The sequence below is a fragment of the Balaenoptera borealis genome, assembly GCF_965194805.1.
Source record: "Balaenoptera borealis genome assembly, chromosome: 2".
NCBI lineage: Eukaryota > Metazoa > Chordata > Mammalia > Artiodactyla > Balaenopteridae > Balaenoptera > Balaenoptera borealis.
The window spans coordinates 134,354,088-134,373,359 of NC_138867.1; the positions used below are offsets into that span (position 1 = coordinate 134,354,088).

Genomic DNA, 19,272 nt, shown 5'->3' on the forward strand with positions numbered 1-19,272 from the left:
TTAGCTAAGGTCAGATAAATAAAACAAGCATGAGGCTGCCCTCTTTGGGAGAAGAGCGAAGGAAACATCTGTCTTACGTAACATCTACTCTGCATTCCTAGACTCGCCTAGTAGTCCCACTTCTTCCACTGTCTTTGCAGCCTACTTCTACATTTGGGTTATTTTGGTGAAATCAGAGAGAGCTCAGATTTTCCAAATCCCAAGCTGATCCATGAGGTTACATAGGAGCAGTATAGCAAAGGACTGTCTGAGGGCAGGAAGATGATATCTGTTGACAGAGAAGACATTGGTGCCTCTTTAGTCCCCATATTCATGTAATTTATGAGGTCCTAACATTTTGGGGGTCATAGGTTCTTTTGAGAATCTGAGCAAAGTTCTGAAACTTCTCCTCAAAAAGAATCACACCCATGAATTTTGCATAAGGTCAAAGAGGTTTCCTTGGACCCAAAGCCTATACTAAGACATGGCAAGAGTTGGATTCTATTTCTCCAATTATAATATTTTATTAACTAATATTCATTGAGCACTTACTATGTACTAGCCACTGTGCTAAGTGTTTTATACACATTCACTTATTTCATCCTCAAAACAATCCTTTGAGTTAGGTTCCATTATAGTTCCAACCTACAGATGTTGAAACTGAGGCTTAGAAAGGCTGGGAAACTTGCTCAAAGCCACTAGCTAGAAAAAGCCAGAGCTGGAATGTAGGTCTAACTCCAGGCCACTATGCTGTGAAGTCACCAACATGTCAAACTATTTTTCGAGCTGTTAAGAAGTGTCTCCTACCAGTTTTTAGAATAGTCCTTCTTGGGTGGATCAAGCTATAAAACTTTTATCTCCCTTCCTTCTATCGTTTCTCATCTGTGACAGCATATAGTACTGAAAGAGAAATACCTACGGTGAAAATATAGAAGATCTGTCTGAGTAATAGAATCTGGAACCAAAAAAAAAAAAAGTTTGGTCTGTGATTCTTGTTAAGTAAGTCAGGCTTCTTGTCCTTACAAATTTGAAGATGTCTGGGTTGTCAGCCTTACATTTAAGAGAAAACTTTAATACTCAATGATCTATAGTTGCAGCTAAACAAATCAGCATTTCTGCTCACATACCTCTCCTTCCACTATACCTCACTTTGAAAGACAAATGTCTTATTTTAGGTGAGGTCTTTGATACCATTTGGTTATTATTCTTCCCTACTTTTAGTTGTGGCAAGACTCTAGGAAAGAATCAAATAAATAGAAAGGAACTCGATCATCCCTATTTCCCTACAAGAAAATAAGACTAGAAAGAATTCAATTAGCATTAGGCATTCAGGACCCAAGCTGGCCACTGGGATAATCGTTTGAGTCCCATACCTCATACCTTGTCAGTCATCATTAATGGCCTATCACCCTCCCCATGTGCAGAATTTTTCTCACCAAAGCACTCAGGCCATCACTATCAATTGATCTGAGTTGGAAATGGGACCCACCTGCCAATTCTTGTTGCAACAGTGGCACCCTTTAACCTTGAACCTGTACATTTGACACTGGTGTCCTAGTTTCAGAAAAGAGGTTTGTGGCTTTCCAACGACTGATGGAGAAGATGAGTGCATCTGAAGTTCCTTACAACTTGGTGGCTTTAGGGCACTTTCATCTTCTAAGCCCAGGGATCAGGGTTTGATCCCTAAGAGTTAAAAGAGAAAATCGTTTTGAAGAATTAACTCAGCCAGGGACCATCCGAACGGTTAAACCAGTATGCCCTCCTGCAGGTCCTGCTGTCAACCTGCCCCCATCCAGAGCTGAGTGACCACAGCAGCAGAGGGTGGGGTCCAACCTGCTTTTCTGTGCTTTCTCAACAGCACATATCTGATCCCCTGGAGGGCTGTGGACACAGCCTCTCACTGCTCCTAACACAGTCAACCCCAGTGCCAGCCAGGGTCCTGTCATGCTCCTGTGGCTCAACCACCCCTTAAACCTTAGTAATGGCATGAGCTAAAAAATGTCAACTCTCCTGCTTTAGGGTAAGTCTTTCAGGGATTTTCTTTTACTGGTATATGTGTCCAAATGGCAAATCAGGAAGGGGTACCTTTAAAGGGTCTCATGGAACTAACATCACCAGAGCCAGCAATCAGGTTCCCTAGTAGAGAGGAGAGATCCTGGCAAAGTAGAAGGAAGAGTCAGCAAATCTGAATTTGGGGTGGACACAAAACTACCCTAATTTATATCCAGTGTTTGGTGATGGGGGGAACAGAGTTTTCCATCTGTTAACCACCTCCCCAACCAAGTTTCTCTCTTTTTGAGGCCACGAAGAAGCAGAGACACATTTCTTAAGGAGGTTGTGTTTGAGAAGGGAAAGGTAGGGGACCGTCCATCATTGCACTGGCTAAATGCACTCCTGGAGAAGCCAGATTCTGGTGCTTTACACAGTAAAAATAAGGTCATACAAGTCCCATTTGCTTGGAGATTTTGAAAAAGGAAGCCCATTCCCATGAAGCACTTGAGTTCAGCCTTTGGATTATTTTTTTATTTGATTTGGTTGTTTTTCTCTGGGTTTGGGTGTGATGTAAGAAGAGCTTTTTAGTTTTGTTTTGAATAACATCAATCCTTGCACACTCTATGCAAAAATTTTGTAAGCATTGCAATAATGCTATGAATTACAAGGAACTATTTTAACTTTATTACACTTTCTGTATAAAAAAATTTGTATTTAATATTATTTCAACTGCAGTCTTGTAAAATATATTAATAAAAATAATGATTGGTAAGAAGGAAAGCACCCTTGTCCACTTCTTTAGGGAATTCCACTTTCACAGTTGATAAATCAGTTACTCCTATTGACTCTGCCGCAGAAATAAATTTTCAGGTTAACTTCTCCTCTGCATCTCTTTGATCAGTGGCCTAACATGTTAGTTAAGCCACTGTGGTTCTTAGGAAGAGAGTCACACAGGCCGCTTTATAAAAGAGAGCTTATTATAAGGTAATACATGGCCTGGAATTGGGGAGTCCCCAGCACTTGGTGAAGGTAAGGGAACAGCCATCCTCTACTGCTTTCCTAAAGACCTGGACAGGCTCCTTTTGCTATAGTTTACCACTCCCGTCTCTAAATCATTGAAGAAGCCAGTCTGCTTGCTCTTATCAGGTAAAATATTTTTAATCAGGCTACCTTAGCATTCCTGGTCAGCCTTATGGATGAGCCACCTTTTAAGCCAGTTGCCCATCCCTGGTCCAGTTTTCATCCTCTTCCACACAATACCCTAACCCTAATCCCCTATCATGGCAGAATACACCACAGTCAATCCTCCATTTCAGCCTCTCACCTCTCCTGGCCTTCCAGAGTGCCATGTTTTTGCACATACTATTCCGTCCACCTAGAATGCCCTTCCATGTAGCACCACCCTATCACAGGATATCATCCGTCAAGATCCCATTCCCATATCATCTTTTCTCTTATCACCCTTATCATTCTTCCTTGGACCCCCCATTAATTTGTTCTAATTTCTTTTATAATCCTACATTGTATTGATACTATGATTTACCTACTTACCTATCAGCCTGGGACTCCAGAATGCTTATATTCATTTTTGAAGTTTATAAAGGAGTAATGACATACCTAAATAGATTCTCATAATTACATGTTAAGGTAGAGAGATCATTTCCTCATCTAGGAAATCGAAGACTAATTTTACATCTCCAGTACATGACACAACCTGTGTGCCTTCTCAATTGTATTTTCACCGTAGGCTACATGTCATCAAATTTAGCTCCTGACTACAAATGACGCTGAAGCAACATTACAGAATCCTCAAAGGTAAAAGGCTATGACAAAAATTTTATTCACAGGCAGGGTGCAGTTTATCTCCAAAGATGCCATAATTTTATTATATGGTTTCATTTTTGGGGAAAACTTATCCCCAAAAATCTAAATCAAAGAGAATGAAATCAGAGAAATCACCTTTCAAGATGCATTGGTGAAAAACATGTTGAAGCAGAGCTAAAATGAGAAATACTAATGAGAGGGAAAGCCTGTTACTGATGAGTCAAACTAATTGACATAATTGTTACTACAAAATTAGAAAACAGATGAAATACCGGGCAACTAAAAAAGAGCTGTATTCATTTTCCTCCATGGAAGGAAATTTTTTTAAGAGGCAAATAGGTATAAATCAGCAACTTTTACATCTCCTCCAACTTGACTCCTTTGAAAAAGACGTAAAAACTCTGTAGTTCAATTAGCAACCAAGCCCCACTTTATCCAAGGAAAAGGGCCCAGGATACAGAGCTGGGGAACGGGGATCAGAGTACAGAGAAATAAACACGTTTCAGAAAAAGCTTGTGAGTAGCATGTATGAATTAGCTTCTCCAATTAAGTCCAATGACAGGTTAATTTTAGTCTGTGGATGCTGGTTTTAATTATCCTCAATAACACTAAACGTTTGTGGTTCAGGATCAATGTACAGCCCCCACTGAAGACCCTCCTAACCCATCAGTGGAGAAACAGCAGATCAGCCTTTGAGACTCCCTGGCGCAAGTAATTAAACATAATGATAGAATCCTTGTGAGATATTGCAAGGAACCTCTTAGAATGTAAAATGAGTATATAAAATGTGAGAAGAGGATCTTCCAAATGATGGTATGTTTTAATTGGAAGTAAGATTTTGGAATGGCAATGTCTAGGATAATAGATATTAAATCAAGGTAGAAACTATAACATTAAACCATCTGTTTTAATCTATTAAAAGACCAAGTCAAGGATTGCATTGAAAGACTTGGTGGGCAAAAATTAAGCTATAAAGCTTGAATAAAAAGAAAATCAATACTTTAAAGTAGACTTCATGGTAAAAAGTATTAGGGGAGATTAAGATTAATAATATATAATGATGAAGTTCCTGTCTTGCTGATTATACATAATTAAACCATTATACTGAACAGGAGAGTAACAAAAGCCAAAACTCCACAACTTTGAAGTATAAGAATAAGGAAAAAATTGACAAACCTAATTGCTCTTTATCTTATAACTTACAAGTTGGAAAAGCATTTAAAAAAATCCCACACACCCCTACACATGGCATCAAAGAAACTTCTCTTTGTCCCATGATCATATAAAAGAAAGAAATATAATCTCAAAATGAAAACATTAAAGAAAACTTTTCCGACTATATTCTCTGAAAGCAGAAATGGATGGTATGTTTTATATTAACATAAAACCCCAGGAATTTCAGATTGAAAAACACTTCCCTAAGTAATTAGTGATTTGAGAAAGGAACCCAGCCTATTTAAAGAATTAAAAACACTACAAATTATGCAATTTGGCCAAAGCAGTCTTCTGCAATGATAAAAGCATTTAAACTTATCATAGATAAATGAACAAAGCATTCAACTTAAGATTTCAGAATAATCAACGAAAGAGCAAATATCAATAATAAATATAAGATGGCCTAAATAATTCTAAATGTTACATCTTAAAAAGTAGAAACAAAAATCTAAGACAAAACTGCTGATAAATATTGAAAAACATGAGAACAAAAGTTTGAGACACATAATAAAATTTTAAATGTTATAGCAACATGTTATTTCCTCATAAGAAAAATAGAAAACCTCAATCATGTACAATTTGAAATTAGCCCAAATTAACAAAGCAAACGCCTGTGCTTGTTTCTTAAGTAAAATAGTTTTATTTAGGAAATTCTATCCAAAACATACCTTTTATGACATTAACTCATATATTTTACATATAATGTTCATGCATACAGACATTCATAACTTTATGCATAAAGAAAAACTATCATGAGATCTGCTGTAACCTAGGCTAAAAACTGTAAACTTTTGAGAGATAAATATGAAATGAAGAGACTAACTCTTAGCTGAACAGACTAAAATTGATTTTTATTTCCTTCAAGTTAATTTGCACATTTAACAAAATCCCAACAGAAATTTTCTGGGAAGTAAACAAAATAATTCTAAATTTTATTAGGCAAAATAATTTTTTTAAAAAAGGCAAGGAATTTTCCATACAAAAAGCCACTAAAATGATAAAAACCTAACAGACTATTTAAAAGCACAACATAGCAATAATGAAGATAGTAATGTTTCAAAAATAAAAACACAGATCAATTGTACTTGGCATTATTTCCCTACCTAGAAAACACCCTCTCCTTTCTTTGTCTGGCTTACCCCTGCTCACCCTCTAAGATCTGGCTCAGACATCTTCCCTCCCAGAAGGTTTCTCTGACTTGCGTTCTCGACAGAGCAAGCAGCCCTTTCTCTGTACTCTTAGGGAACCCTGGACATACATCTATCACAGCTTACATTGTACTGAAGCAGCCTATCAATTCTTCTGCTCACACCACTAGAATGAGGGCTCAAGAACAAAGGCACAGCTTCCTCATTATTTTATCACCTAAGCCTAGCCCAGTGCCAGGTACCTAAGTAGAAATGGTTGAACAGACCAGAAAACCCAGAAATAGACTCAAGTGCATTTACGAATTTGTCTTATATCAATGTATCACTTCAATCTACCATTTGTTCTTAAGCACCTCAGAACAGAGAGCAAGAACAAGATGGTGATCTCTGCATTCATTCAGCTCACAAGTGGGCAAACTTGACAATGAAACAAACAGCTGCAGATATGAAATAAACAATAATGAGGTGTACATGGTGCCAGGGAAGCAGGTAGGTGGAATGCCATTACAAACCAATAGAAAAAGTACTGATTATTTGATTGTTACTAGGAAAACTGATCGGCAGTTGTTTTGGCAAGAAGTTTCAGATTCCCACCTTAAAATACCTCCAGTGGATCAGAGTTAAATATTTTTGTTCATCTAGTATCTATTGAATGTTTATTCTCTTCTAAATGAATAACACACACTCCTTGCCTGTGAATATCTCAAGAGTCTAGAGATGGACAGAAATATAAAAAGGCCAATTACAACATAATATGGAAGAGCTGTGGAAAAGATTTTAAAAAAAAGGAAATTGACCAGCAACCTACCTATGATTTGAGGAAGGATGACCAAAGAAATTGCCAAGAGGAAAGACTAGCACATTCAAACATGCAACTCTCTAAGTTCTTGCTTCTCCCACACCACGCCACACAGAGAACTCTTTTTAAAACAGTAAAATAGTAGCAGTAAATAAGAGAAACGGTTAAAAAGTATGTGCTCATAGGAACTCATGCAAATTAATAAGAAAACCATCAAGACATCACTAAATAAATGACCCAATAATAAGCATGTAATCCACACAAACAAAAATATACACTCTTTTTTCCATTCTAAGACATTGGAAGATGTAACACAGAATGAATAACTGCTTTTCAAGAAAAACAAAGGAACTTGCCTACCTTTTCTATCAAAAAGGAAAGGTGAGACAAATACACATCTCTGCATTGGTGTAGTGGAGTGGACACTGGTATGTATTTTCAGAAAGTAATTGGTCAGTAGTTTTAAAGAGTCATAAAATTCTTCATACCCTTTGGCCCAGTAATCCCATCTTCAAACTTCATCCAAGCAACAATATTTGAATAGGAAAAAGTTGTTAGCGACAGCGATAAACATTGCAACAGGATTTAAAGATGGGAAAAATTAGCAGCACTACCTAACCAGTTGAAAGGGAGGGCTACTTAGATCATGGTTAGTTCAACTTTATGGACTAGCATGCTGTCTTTAAAAGGGTTGTGAGGATTTTACAGTAAAGCAAATTATAATGTTGAGTGTGTAAGATGATGTATACACCTGAATCAAGACTTCTAGGGAAATTGAAAATGAAGCAAGCTGATTTATTTGGATGGTGGTACTGTAGCTATAGTTTTCTTATTATCATTTTTGTGTTCATGTTTGTATAATAAACTTTTTCAAAAAAGACTAGTATCTGCTCTTTTTCTGTAAAACAGAATTAATAACACATACTTTGACCCCACAAATAATTGACAAGAAGGAAAATGTATAGACCCAAAATTGTTTACTGCAGTGTTTTTTTTTTTTTTAATTTGGAATTTGCCTTTTTCCCAACAGTAGGGGCAATAGGTAAATAAATCATGGCACGTTCAATCAATGGAATATTGTAAACATTAAAATAATTTTGGAAACCATAGGACAATATCACATGTTTAAAATAAGTCAAAAAGACCTATAATTACATGAAAGCTAACTGCAGCTGTGAAAACATACATATGTATTGTTAAGGATGAAAAGGAACCACTAATACTTTTAAGTTACATTGTTAAGGTGATATAAATATGGTTGCTTATTTCTGTTTTCCTAAACTTTCTTAAGTACAGTGACTTTTTAATAGCTAATTTTGTAAAATGGACAAACAGAAATCAGTTTCAAGCTTAGCCAAAGAAATTATTAATTTTCAATTTTCAGTCCATTTCTTCAAGTCTACCAATGGGTCAAATTTGAAAAAACCTCTGAACACAGAGAACCCTAGGGATTTAAGGTGGTCTCTCCTTCCATTTCACATATTCTCATTTTTTTATGAGATCTTTGAAAATGTTCTTCTGGGCCCTGTGATGGTTACAGAGCTCAACTATGGATTTGACATCAAAGAACAGACCACACATCTAAGCCTTATTTGGGCACCAAGATTGTAGGAACTTGGCTCCCCTGCTGGACTTCAAGTAAGGACCAGGTGAGGAAGGGCCCAAACCTTCCCCTTTTTAAGAGATTTGAGGGGGGAACCCAGAGAAAACTTTTACCACGACTTGAAATTTATAGCTACCTTAAATTGTGAGGATAATAATTGATACAGTCCAGTCCTGGACACTCTTTCTGATCAATGCTCTCTTCATTTACTCTCATCCCTCAAACTCCCCCAAATTCTTCCTGCCTCAACATTCTAGGTTTGTTTTGTCAAGTTAGACCTTATATTCTCTGATTTCAAGTGGTTTCATACAGCCTTAATACATCTTGAATCCATCCCTCTCATGATTTCTAGGCTTCATAACCCACCTTCCTTAGCTCCCATGATACTGCAATTCATGATTCCTCCTGCAACATCTGACTTCTCCTCTCTGTAATAGACTCCATCATAGATAACCCACCAAGGTCCTCAGAACCCGATAATTAATCCCTTCCCCAGTACTATAGACAGTTACCACAGGGGTTCTTCTCTACTCTTTAAAAGTGAATTATCTGTCATATACTATAATCTGACCCAACTAGTTTATATTCCTTAATCTTTCCCTCTCTAGCCAAATAGGTATTCTCCAATAAAATGATATTTCTTAATAAGAAAAGAGATAAACATAGAGTGATGGGTACAGATACAGAGGAAGGGCATTGGTTTGGCTGTCAACTAGACCTGTGTCTGAGCTAGACTGGTGTCTAAGACCAGGTTCCCTCATAAAGAATGCCAGGAAATTCTGATCTCAATAATCTTATCCATCCCCACTCAGTTCTTTTCTTTAGATTTCCTTAACATTGTGTGTATAGTTTACTCTTTTCCTTGAAGGAAAAATATTCCTTCATCTCTCCTGTGTCACGTACAGACCCAGATTTGTTCTCTCGACCCTGCCCACCTCAAGAAAATTCACCACCCAAATTCTTGAAAACAGCCTATACTCCCTTCTTCAGTTTGCACACTTATAGTCTTCAATCTAATTTTTGTCCCTAGGTCTAATATGATGTTGATCTCTAAAAAGGTCACCACTGACCTCCTAGTGGTCAAATCAGGTTTTCCAGTGGCTATTTCTCCATTTTGACCCCATCCAGTCCCGAGTCCACACTCTTAAGACCATGATGATGGCTACACAGCATCCACTTACCCGTCTTATTTCCTTCCAGAACCCCATGTGGCTCAGGCACCCAGCCTGCCCCATGACATCCACATGACTCCAGGAAACAGGAAATTTTACCAATAAATAATGGATAAATTAAACCAAAGCACCTACGACTCCCTAGTCTTTGTTTTCCATTTTGATGAAAATTTGATGATTTCACAGTATCCCAGACAGATCTCTGACATATGTTTCAAAATTTGCACTACTGACTTCATTCCTCTGACAGCTCTATCAAGATTCTGAGTTACAAAAACATTTCCACAGAGAAACAGAAAGGGGTCCGTGCCCAAGTCCTTCACCATAATGTTAAGTTTATACCACCAGCCTTTCCTCATACTTTCTCCTTGCCTTTGACTCTTTCTTTAGCTCTTGTTTCTCTTTGGACATCAATCTTTCTTTGTCTATACAATGAGTACAGTTGGCATAAAGGCAGTGACCTTTCTTTTAAGCTTTTTTTTCCTGCCTCTGCCAAACAGGGTCTTCACATGAATTGCCAAATAATCCTTTTAAATTATCCAACTTAACTGTCACAGTAACTTTACAAAATAAGCAGGACACATATTTCATCTTGCAAATGGGGAAACTGAGTCCCAGAAAGACTCAGTGACTATCCCAGTTTACATGCCCAGCAGAGGAAGATCTAGAGTCTCTTCAGTGCATTTATGTTTACTGAGCACCAACCACGTGCAAGGGGTTCCAGGCCCAAGTACCACTGCTCCTTCAAAATGTGGCACATCAACCTTGTTTCCTGTCTGGCCATTAGTTAGTTATGTGACTGTGACAAATCTTGAGTCTTGCCTCCTTCCTCTGTAAAATGAAGGTGTCCATTGAATGATCTCCACTAGTCCTCCCATCTAGTGATCTCACATAGTGTTCTGTATGCTATTTCTCATCAGACTGGCCAGTTCTGAATGGGACAGGACTAGCCCATCCATTCACTGGCCAAGTAATTAATGAACATGTGCTAAGTGCTGGCCATGCTTCAAGGTGTTTGGGGATTATAATAAATAAGACAGGCATGGCCTCCATCGTCATGGAGTTTATAATCTAGTGGGAAGGGGCAATGCAAAAATATGTAATACAGATAATTTCCAGACACTGGAAATAGTAACAGTAATAGTAGTAACAGAATTAAACTCCTCCCTGAGGAAGGTGATATCTGAGCTGAGATTTCATCAGAAATCAGGCACACAAAGGACTAGTAGAAGGGCACTCCAGCAGAGGAAACAAAGTTCTTAGAAAAGTGAGGTCATTAATTTCATTAATTAGAAAGACTGAACATTCAACTACTTTGTTCTTCTTCATTTTCTTCTGTGAATTAGACATACGGAATGTAATTACTTTCTTTTACCTGATGGAAGAGTATGAATATTATCTTTCCCTCCAGGACAGAACACTCTTTTTAGGTACTAAGGATGGCTTCTTTAATTGACCATCAAGGACTCTAATGAAAAAAACAAAGGGTACAGGGAGAAGCCAACAAGAAGGGAGAGTACAGAGATTCTGTGAGGTTAATAAGAAGGGAACAGAAGTCAGAGAATTCAGAGATCACTAGTAGCAGACCCCTCACACTACACCATGCCAAGGAGAGGCCAAAATTTCCAAAAACACGTTATGCCATACCAGGGATTGGAGGCTGGGCTCCAGGGACCAGAATCCCCCACTTCAGCAAAGATTCCTATGCTTCAACATCCAGTCAATGTGATGTACTGAGCTGACATTTTAATGCCCACACTCTGATCTAAACACATATCAAGTGATATCTAAAACCAGATAAACATAGCATAAAGCAGAAACTGATGAAAATTCAAAGCATGTGAGACTAAAATTTTGGAGTTGCTGATGCCCAGGACCAGAAGCAGACAGAGGCTGTCTGTGGGCAATACCCTCACTGCTTAAAACTAAGGAAGGAAGGATGAAAGAAGAGGGGGGAAAGCTTGCAGCATAATAGGTAATGAGAAGCTTCCTGCCTACAGCATAAAGAGAATTAGATACAGCCTCATTACAAGCACCTGGAAGTATCCAATATTTCCCTGATGTTGCTCTGGGGGAGAAGACTTAGCAAGTAATGTAAAACTTATTTCTAGACTCAGGTCCTAGACAACTCAGATTAAAAAATCATTTCAGTCGAAGAAAACCACCAAAACAGAAATCTGAAGCTGAGGTGGGGGCGGAGGGTGGGGAATCAAAACATATGAATGAAACTAAGAGTAAATAGGTGAGCAATAAGCCAACAACTTAAAATTTTCAATCCAGATGAATTAATATTATAGAATAGTCTGGAAAAGATTTTCATATAAGTGATTATCTTCAAAACAAAAACATCCTTAAAATGGAAAAACAGATACGAAGCTAAAAAGAGACTTCTATGAAAGTATCAGGTAGAACTTTTGGAAATAAAAATTAGTCACTGACTGAAATAAAAAGTTAATAGAAAAGATAAACTCTGGAATGGACACAGTCAAAAAGAGAGGCAGCAAATTGGACATTAGTATTAAAGAATTCAGCTAGAGTGTAGCGTGAAAAAGGAGTAATTCTTAAAGTATTAAGAGGGATGGAGATTAGATGCAGAAGTACAAATATATGCTTAATTGGAGTGTCAGAAGAATAGAAGATTTGTTGGAGAAGGAATATTAAAAAAGATACACTAAGGATTTTCTAGAATAAAAGATAAACAAGAGTTATCAATTTTAACATACACTCAGAGTACTGAGCAAGATAAATAAAAATAAATTTATAGACATTTAAATAAAACTGCAGAAATTACGTATAAAGAGAAAATCTTAAAAGCTATCTGAGAAGGGAAAAAAGAGTTATAACCCACAAGGAGATAACACTGATATAAACACAATCAGCTTGTATCATTTAAAGTGCTGGCGGAACATAATTATCAAGATAAAATGGTTTACACAGTTAAACTATCATTAGACATAGAGCAGGAAAAAATGTACACACACACTATATATGTGTATGCGTATGTGTATGTGTGTGTGTATATATGTATATATATATATATATATATACACACACACACACACATATATGTGTGTGTGTGTGTATATACATATAGGATGATGGGAAACCCTCTAGAACAGTGGTCTCCACCTTTTTTGGCATCAGGGACCAGTTTCATGGAAGACAATTTTCACATGGACGGAGGCGGGGGGGATGATTCGGGTGGTAATGCGAGCCATGGGGAGCGATGGGGAGCGATGGAGAGTGGCAGATGAAGCTTCCCTCCTTCGCCTGCCTCTCATCTCCTGCTGTGCGGCCCGGTTCCTAACAGGCCACGGACCAGTACTGGTCCATGGGCTGGGGGTTGGGGACCCCTGCTCCAGAAGACCTTTCTGGAAAAGCTACCAAATGATGAACTCATAGAAGAATAAAAGTTACCATAGGAGGATTAAAAAAAAAAAAAAGGCAAGAAAGTAGAAAAAAAAGGAGCAAAGAATAGATGATTCAATTACAAAATGGCTAAAGGATTCAAATAAACATTTCTCTGAACAAGATATAAAAATGAACAGTAAGCACTTGAAAATATGTTCAATATCATTAGTCATTAGAGAAATGTAAACCAAAACCCACAATGAGATACCATTTCACACCTAATAGAATGGCTATAACAGATAGACAATAGCAAGTATTGGTAATGATGTGGAGAAATTGGAACCCTCATATGTTGCTGGTGGGATGGCACCTTGGAAAACACTGTGGCAGTTTCTCAAAATATGTGGTATATATTTGTACAAGGGAATATTATTTGGCAATAAAACAGAATGAATTACTGATACATGCTACAACGTGGATGAATGATAACATTATGCTAAATGAAAGAAGCAAGACACAAAAGGCCAAATATCATGATTCCCTTTATATGAAATGTCCAAAATAAGCAAATCTATAGAAACAGAAGTTAAGTTAGTCAGTGGTTGATAGAGGTTAGGGGAAAGAAGAAAGAAGAGAGACTGCTAATGTATATGGAGCTTCTTTTTGAGGTAATTAAAATATCCTGGAATTAGATGGTGGTGATTGTTGCACAACTGTGAATGTACTAAAAGCTACTAAACTGTACACTTCAAAAGTGTGACTCTTGTGCTTTGTGATTTATCTCTCAATAAAATTATGATTTAAAAAGTTTGAGAGTGGTTGGCTATAGGTAAAATAGTATTTATATGGAAATGTATAATCTTAATGGTGTATAACAGAAAAGAAGGAATCCAGAAATCTAAATATGTAACCATCTACCTCAAGAAGTTAGAGTAAGAAAAGCAAATCAAACTTAAGACAGACATAAAGATAAAAACAGAAATCAATAAAGTAGATACAAACATACACAGAGAAAAATCAGAAAAGTTTTTTCTCTGAAAAGATTAATAAATTGATAACCCCTTACAAAATTAATTAAGGAAAAAAGAGAGAAGACACAAATTAACAATATTTAAAGAAAAACGGGTTATTACTACAGAGTCTTCAGACATGAAAAACTTCACCAGAGGATATTATGAATGACTTTATACCAATAAATTTGACTATCTGGATGAAATGGGAAATTCCTCAAAAATGCAATTTACCAAAGCAGACAAATAGAAATAGAAATTTTGAATAACTAAATATCTCTTAAAGAAATTGAATCTATTATGTGAAAACTTCCTAGCAAGAACTCTCAAGGCCCAGAAGTTTTCACCAGTGAATTCTAAACATCCAAGGAAGAAATAACTCCAATATTTTGCAAAACTTTCTAGAAAATATTAATGATAGGAAGGTAACTTCACTCTTTTTTTGAGGCCAGCACAACCTATTATATTTCCAAACTATAACAAGGAATTTACAAGAAAAATAATTATAGACAAATCTCTTTCAGGATGATAGATGCAAAAATTCTTAGCAAAATATTTCTAATTCTATGCCACCAAAAGCATAAGCAACAAAATAAAAAGACAGATGAATTAAACTTCATCAAAATTAAAAACATTTATGCAAAGGACACTATCAAGAAAGTGGTAAGACAACCCAAAAAACAGGAAAAAATGTTTATAAATCATAAATCTAATAAGGGCCTAGTACCCAGAATATATAAACAATACCTACAGCTGAAAATCAACAAACCACCAACCTTATTTTAAAATGGGTAAACAGTTGAATAGACATTTCTCTAAGAAAATAATAAAATCACCAATAAGCACATAAAAAGATGCTAAACATCACAGTCATTAAGGATATGCAAATCAAAACCACAATGCAATATCACTTCATACCCACTAGAATGACTATGCTCAAAGAAATAGAAAATAGTAAGTGAAGTTGTGAAGATATTGGTACCGTCATGCGCAGCTCAAGGGAATGTAAAATGGTGCAGCCACTGGGGAAAACAGTCTGGTGGTTCCTCAATACTTTCAACATATACTTACCATACAAATCCTAGATATATTCCAAAAAGAATTAAAGAGGTTTTCAAATAAAACTTGTACACAAAAATTTATAGCATCATTATTCATGACAGCCAGAAGATGTAAACAACCTAGGTGTCCATTAACTGATAGAGAAACAAAATGTAGTATATGCATACAATGGAATATTACACAGCCATATAAAGTACGGATACATGATACAACATGGACCAACCTTGAACATGGTATGTTAAGTGAAAGAAGCCAGTCACAAAGAACCACATATGATTCCATTTATATAAAATGTCCAAACAGACAAATCCATATAGCCAGAAAGTAGACTACTGGTTGCCAGGAGCTAAAGAGTAGGGGGAATGGGATGTGACTGTTTAATGGGTACAGGGTTTCCTTTTGGGGTGATGAAAATGTTCTAGAGCTAGACAATGGTGATGGTTGCACAACATTATAACTGTATTAAATGCCCCTAAATTTTATATTTTTTAATGGTTTAAATGGTGAATTTTCCATTATATTAAGTATACCACAATTTAAAAATGCAAATTGATTCTAGTAATATATGAAGAGGCAAATATCAGGATCAGATGGAGTTAATTCCAGCTATGCAAAAATGTTTTAACATTTAAAAAGAAATCAATGTAACTCACCATACTATCTGGAAAAAAAGAGGAGAAAGAAAGAGAGAAAGCATTTCATTATCTGATAGATTCAGAAAACGAATTCAAATGTAACTCTGTGATAAAGTTAATAAGAGAGTTCAGCAAGTTTCCTGGATATACGATTATGAAAAAAAAAAAGAAGAATGTTCTATACATTAGCAAAAGACAGTTAGAAAATTTAATAGGATGAATTATCCCATTTAACCTAGTAACAAGATCTGTGAATTACTTAAATATAAATCTCACCAAAAATATATTAATCCTACCTGAAGAAAATGACCAAATTTTATCATAGAATATAAAAATTTTGAATAAATGGAAAGATATTCCTTGTTAGTACATGGGTAGATTCACTATCATTAAAAAGTCTATTTTTTCCAAAGTAATCTATTAATCCTCAATGCAATTTTGATAAAAATCCTAGAGTTTCTTATGGAACTTGATAAGGTGATAGTAAAGTTTATAGAAGATAATGGGCAAAGAATATCTAAAACAATTTTGAAGAATAACAAGTCAGAAGAACTCTCCCTAGCAGAGAGAAAGAGTTACTCTGAAGCTATAAGTGATTAAAATAGTGCTTTTTTGAACCAGAGATAGGCAAATAGACCAGAGGAACAGAATAGAGAGCCCAGAAGCAAACCCATACATAAATGAAAAATTGCAGTATGACAGAAGTGGCATTGCAAATTGCTGGGAAAAGATGGTGTATTCAATAAATGATGTTGGGGAAATTGTTTCCTGTATGGAAAAATAGAATCAAATTGCATTTATACCTCAGAATATTTCCTGAAATATATTTTAAATAGATGAAAATCTAAATGGGAGCAGCAAACCTTAAAACATTTAGCAGAAACTATCAGAATGTGGTTTTCTTTCAACAGGATAGAAGGGATTTCTTAGATAATGGTTACAATAAAAGACTTGCAAATTTGATTTGTTTAAAGATTAAAACTTCTATGCAACAAATAATTTCATAAAGTAAAATACAAGCCACAGACTGCAAAGAGATATTAAAAGCCATTTACTCAACAAAAAACTGGCATGAAGAAAATGTGAACAACTCATAAAATGTAAAAGACAACCCAACAGAAAGAAAAAAGGGGGAGCGCAAAGGAAATGCACTGAAGAAGAAACCATAAGGACCAGTACATATAGGACGAGATGCTCTACCACACCAGGAGTACAGGAAGTGCAAATTCAATCTACAAATACATAGCATCACATACTTTTCAGATTGGCTGGAAATAGGAAATCTGACAATAACAGGGGTGAACAAGGATGAGTTCTCACACACAGGCAGTAGGAAGTAATGTGATACACTCACCTTGGGAAGCAAGCTGGCAGTAAAGATCACAATGCTGTAGATGTACCTGCCCTTTAACACAGCAAATCCACTGCTAAGTACTCACCCAAGAGAAAACCGCACACATCAAAATGAGACATGCACGAAGACAGTTACTAAGCATGGGTCTGTCATAGGAAAACAGAAGAGGAGAAGAATATATCCATCAATATATGTCAATGGGTACATAAATTGTAGTATTTTTATACAATGAGTATAGTACACAGCAGTTAAAATGACAGATCCTTGGTTAAACATCCCAAAACATAACATTGAGCAAAAAATAAGGATGATATATACAAGATGACAATAGTGAAATAAAAAATTTAAGTACACTAAAGAATACTATCTACCATTTTTTAATACCTGCATATGTTTTTAAAAAATATAGAAATATGGATAGTTGGATAGGAAGGATTCTCAGCAACTCTAGGATTGTATTTACTTCTGGTCGGGGGCAGGGGTAGGGTGAAAAATGAGCTCGATCTATATTTGTATGGTCTGGCTTCTTAAAAAAACAAAATAGCTAAAGCAAATATAACAAAATATAAGGTCTGGTAAATCTGGATGGGTATTTCTACATAAGCCTCTGACCTTTAGAGAAACGTCTGAAACAAAGTTCCCCTGTGTCAACAATGTCTTGATTTTCAAGTTCCCCTGTTTTTGTCAGCATTAGAGGAACATGGCCTCAGAGTTGGAATTAGATGAATATAAATAACATCTTCAAGCTATTCTTTATAAAACTCTATTATAAACTCTATGCCTACTACACACGCCTATCATGGAAGTAGGAAATAAACAGCAACTCACAGAGAAAATGCACCAGATTTAGTCCTAAATGTATTCGTGGCAGCCTATCAGTGAGAAAAGCTGGAAAACACACCAAGGTCCAGCATCAGGGAAATAATAAAGTATCATGGTACAACTACACTACAGTATTCTATACCATAATTAAAAACCATGTTTTTTAAGAACATGAATGATGTGAAACAGTAAGCAGCAAATCTTACAACTTTATGTGTAAAATTAACTGAAAAACATATGATGCAAAATTAAAGCACGAGCATATTTTGAACCATGTAGACACATTTATAGAAAAAAAAAAAAAAGGCCTAGAAAGATCCCTCAAGCTCTTAGTGTATTTTCCTTCTAATTCACTGTTATATACTTTCCCAAACTTTTTCAAATGTGCATTTATTATTTTTACATTTACAAATAAATACATTAAAGACACATTAAAATGGAGAAAAGCAATATACCTCTTCCCTAATGTAAAAAGAAATTATAGTTTACCAAAGACACTTTTCTCTATGTCTCAGACGTTAACTGGTATTTTCTCTTCTGTTTTGACACATGCCGCATCTGCTTAAAGTTTTAATCTTGATAAGAAATATGATAGGCTGCTCATTTACCTAGACATTAGGATGCACAGCCTGAGGCATCACCCTCTATTCTGGTAAAGAGAACCATTCTTCAGTCTTATCTTCACAGGAACTCTCACTGAGCTTCCCAGCTAAACTCTGGCATCCTGGCAGGTGGATACTTCAGTATTAAAAAATTCAGCACTTGTAAATGTTACAATGTTATTCTTTAAAAGAAGAAAATGTAAACTGAAGAATCTAATTAAGTAAGAGTTGGGTTGCCTCTCCTCAGCTGTTCTCTTAGAAATATACAAAAAAAAAAAAAAACAAGAGAGAGAAAGAAAGGAAAGAAGCAAGTGGAAGAAAGGGGGTGGGCTAGGGTTAGGTGCAGACCAGATCAACTATCATAATTCAAATGATGGTTTGAATTCAAAACTCACCGGTTACAATTGCAAGGCAGAGACTGCAGCAAACACTTCATTTAAAATTAATAAGAGAATGAGGGCATCATAAAGAGATTAAGAAACGGATTTGAAGTCAGTTCAGATTGGGGTGGTTGTGACCAGGAGACTCATTTGATACCCTGGGACTCTGTTTCCTCACCTATGAAATGGAACTTTAATAATCACAAAGTGAACATCTGCTGTTTCTGGTCTGTCCAGCATTGGTGCCTTGAGGAGCCTTCCCTTCCCTAGTCCCTGTGGTTCTGGAAGGGCTGCTAGCCACAGGCTTCTGCATGGAAAAGAAGC

At 36.2% G+C, this 19,272-nt stretch overlaps 1 protein-coding gene across 3 annotated transcripts in view; it reads right to left on the reverse strand.

The window, feature by feature from the left end:
* Nucleotides 1–19,272, reverse strand: part of LOC309622881 (uncharacterized protein) — a 266,899-nt gene that overhangs the window by 127,079 nt on the left and 120,548 nt on the right. For all 3 annotated transcript variants that reach the window (XR_014241168.1, XR_014241170.1, XM_082379174.1), the window contains exon 2: nucleotides 17,230–17,290. Coding sequence is in view for 1 of the 3 variants with exons in the window: in XM_082379174.1 (XP_082235300.1) it covers nucleotides 17,230–17,290 (61 nt within the window). In the remaining 2 variants the exon portion in view is untranslated. The remainder of the gene's footprint in view (nucleotides 1–17,229; nucleotides 17,291–19,272) is intronic.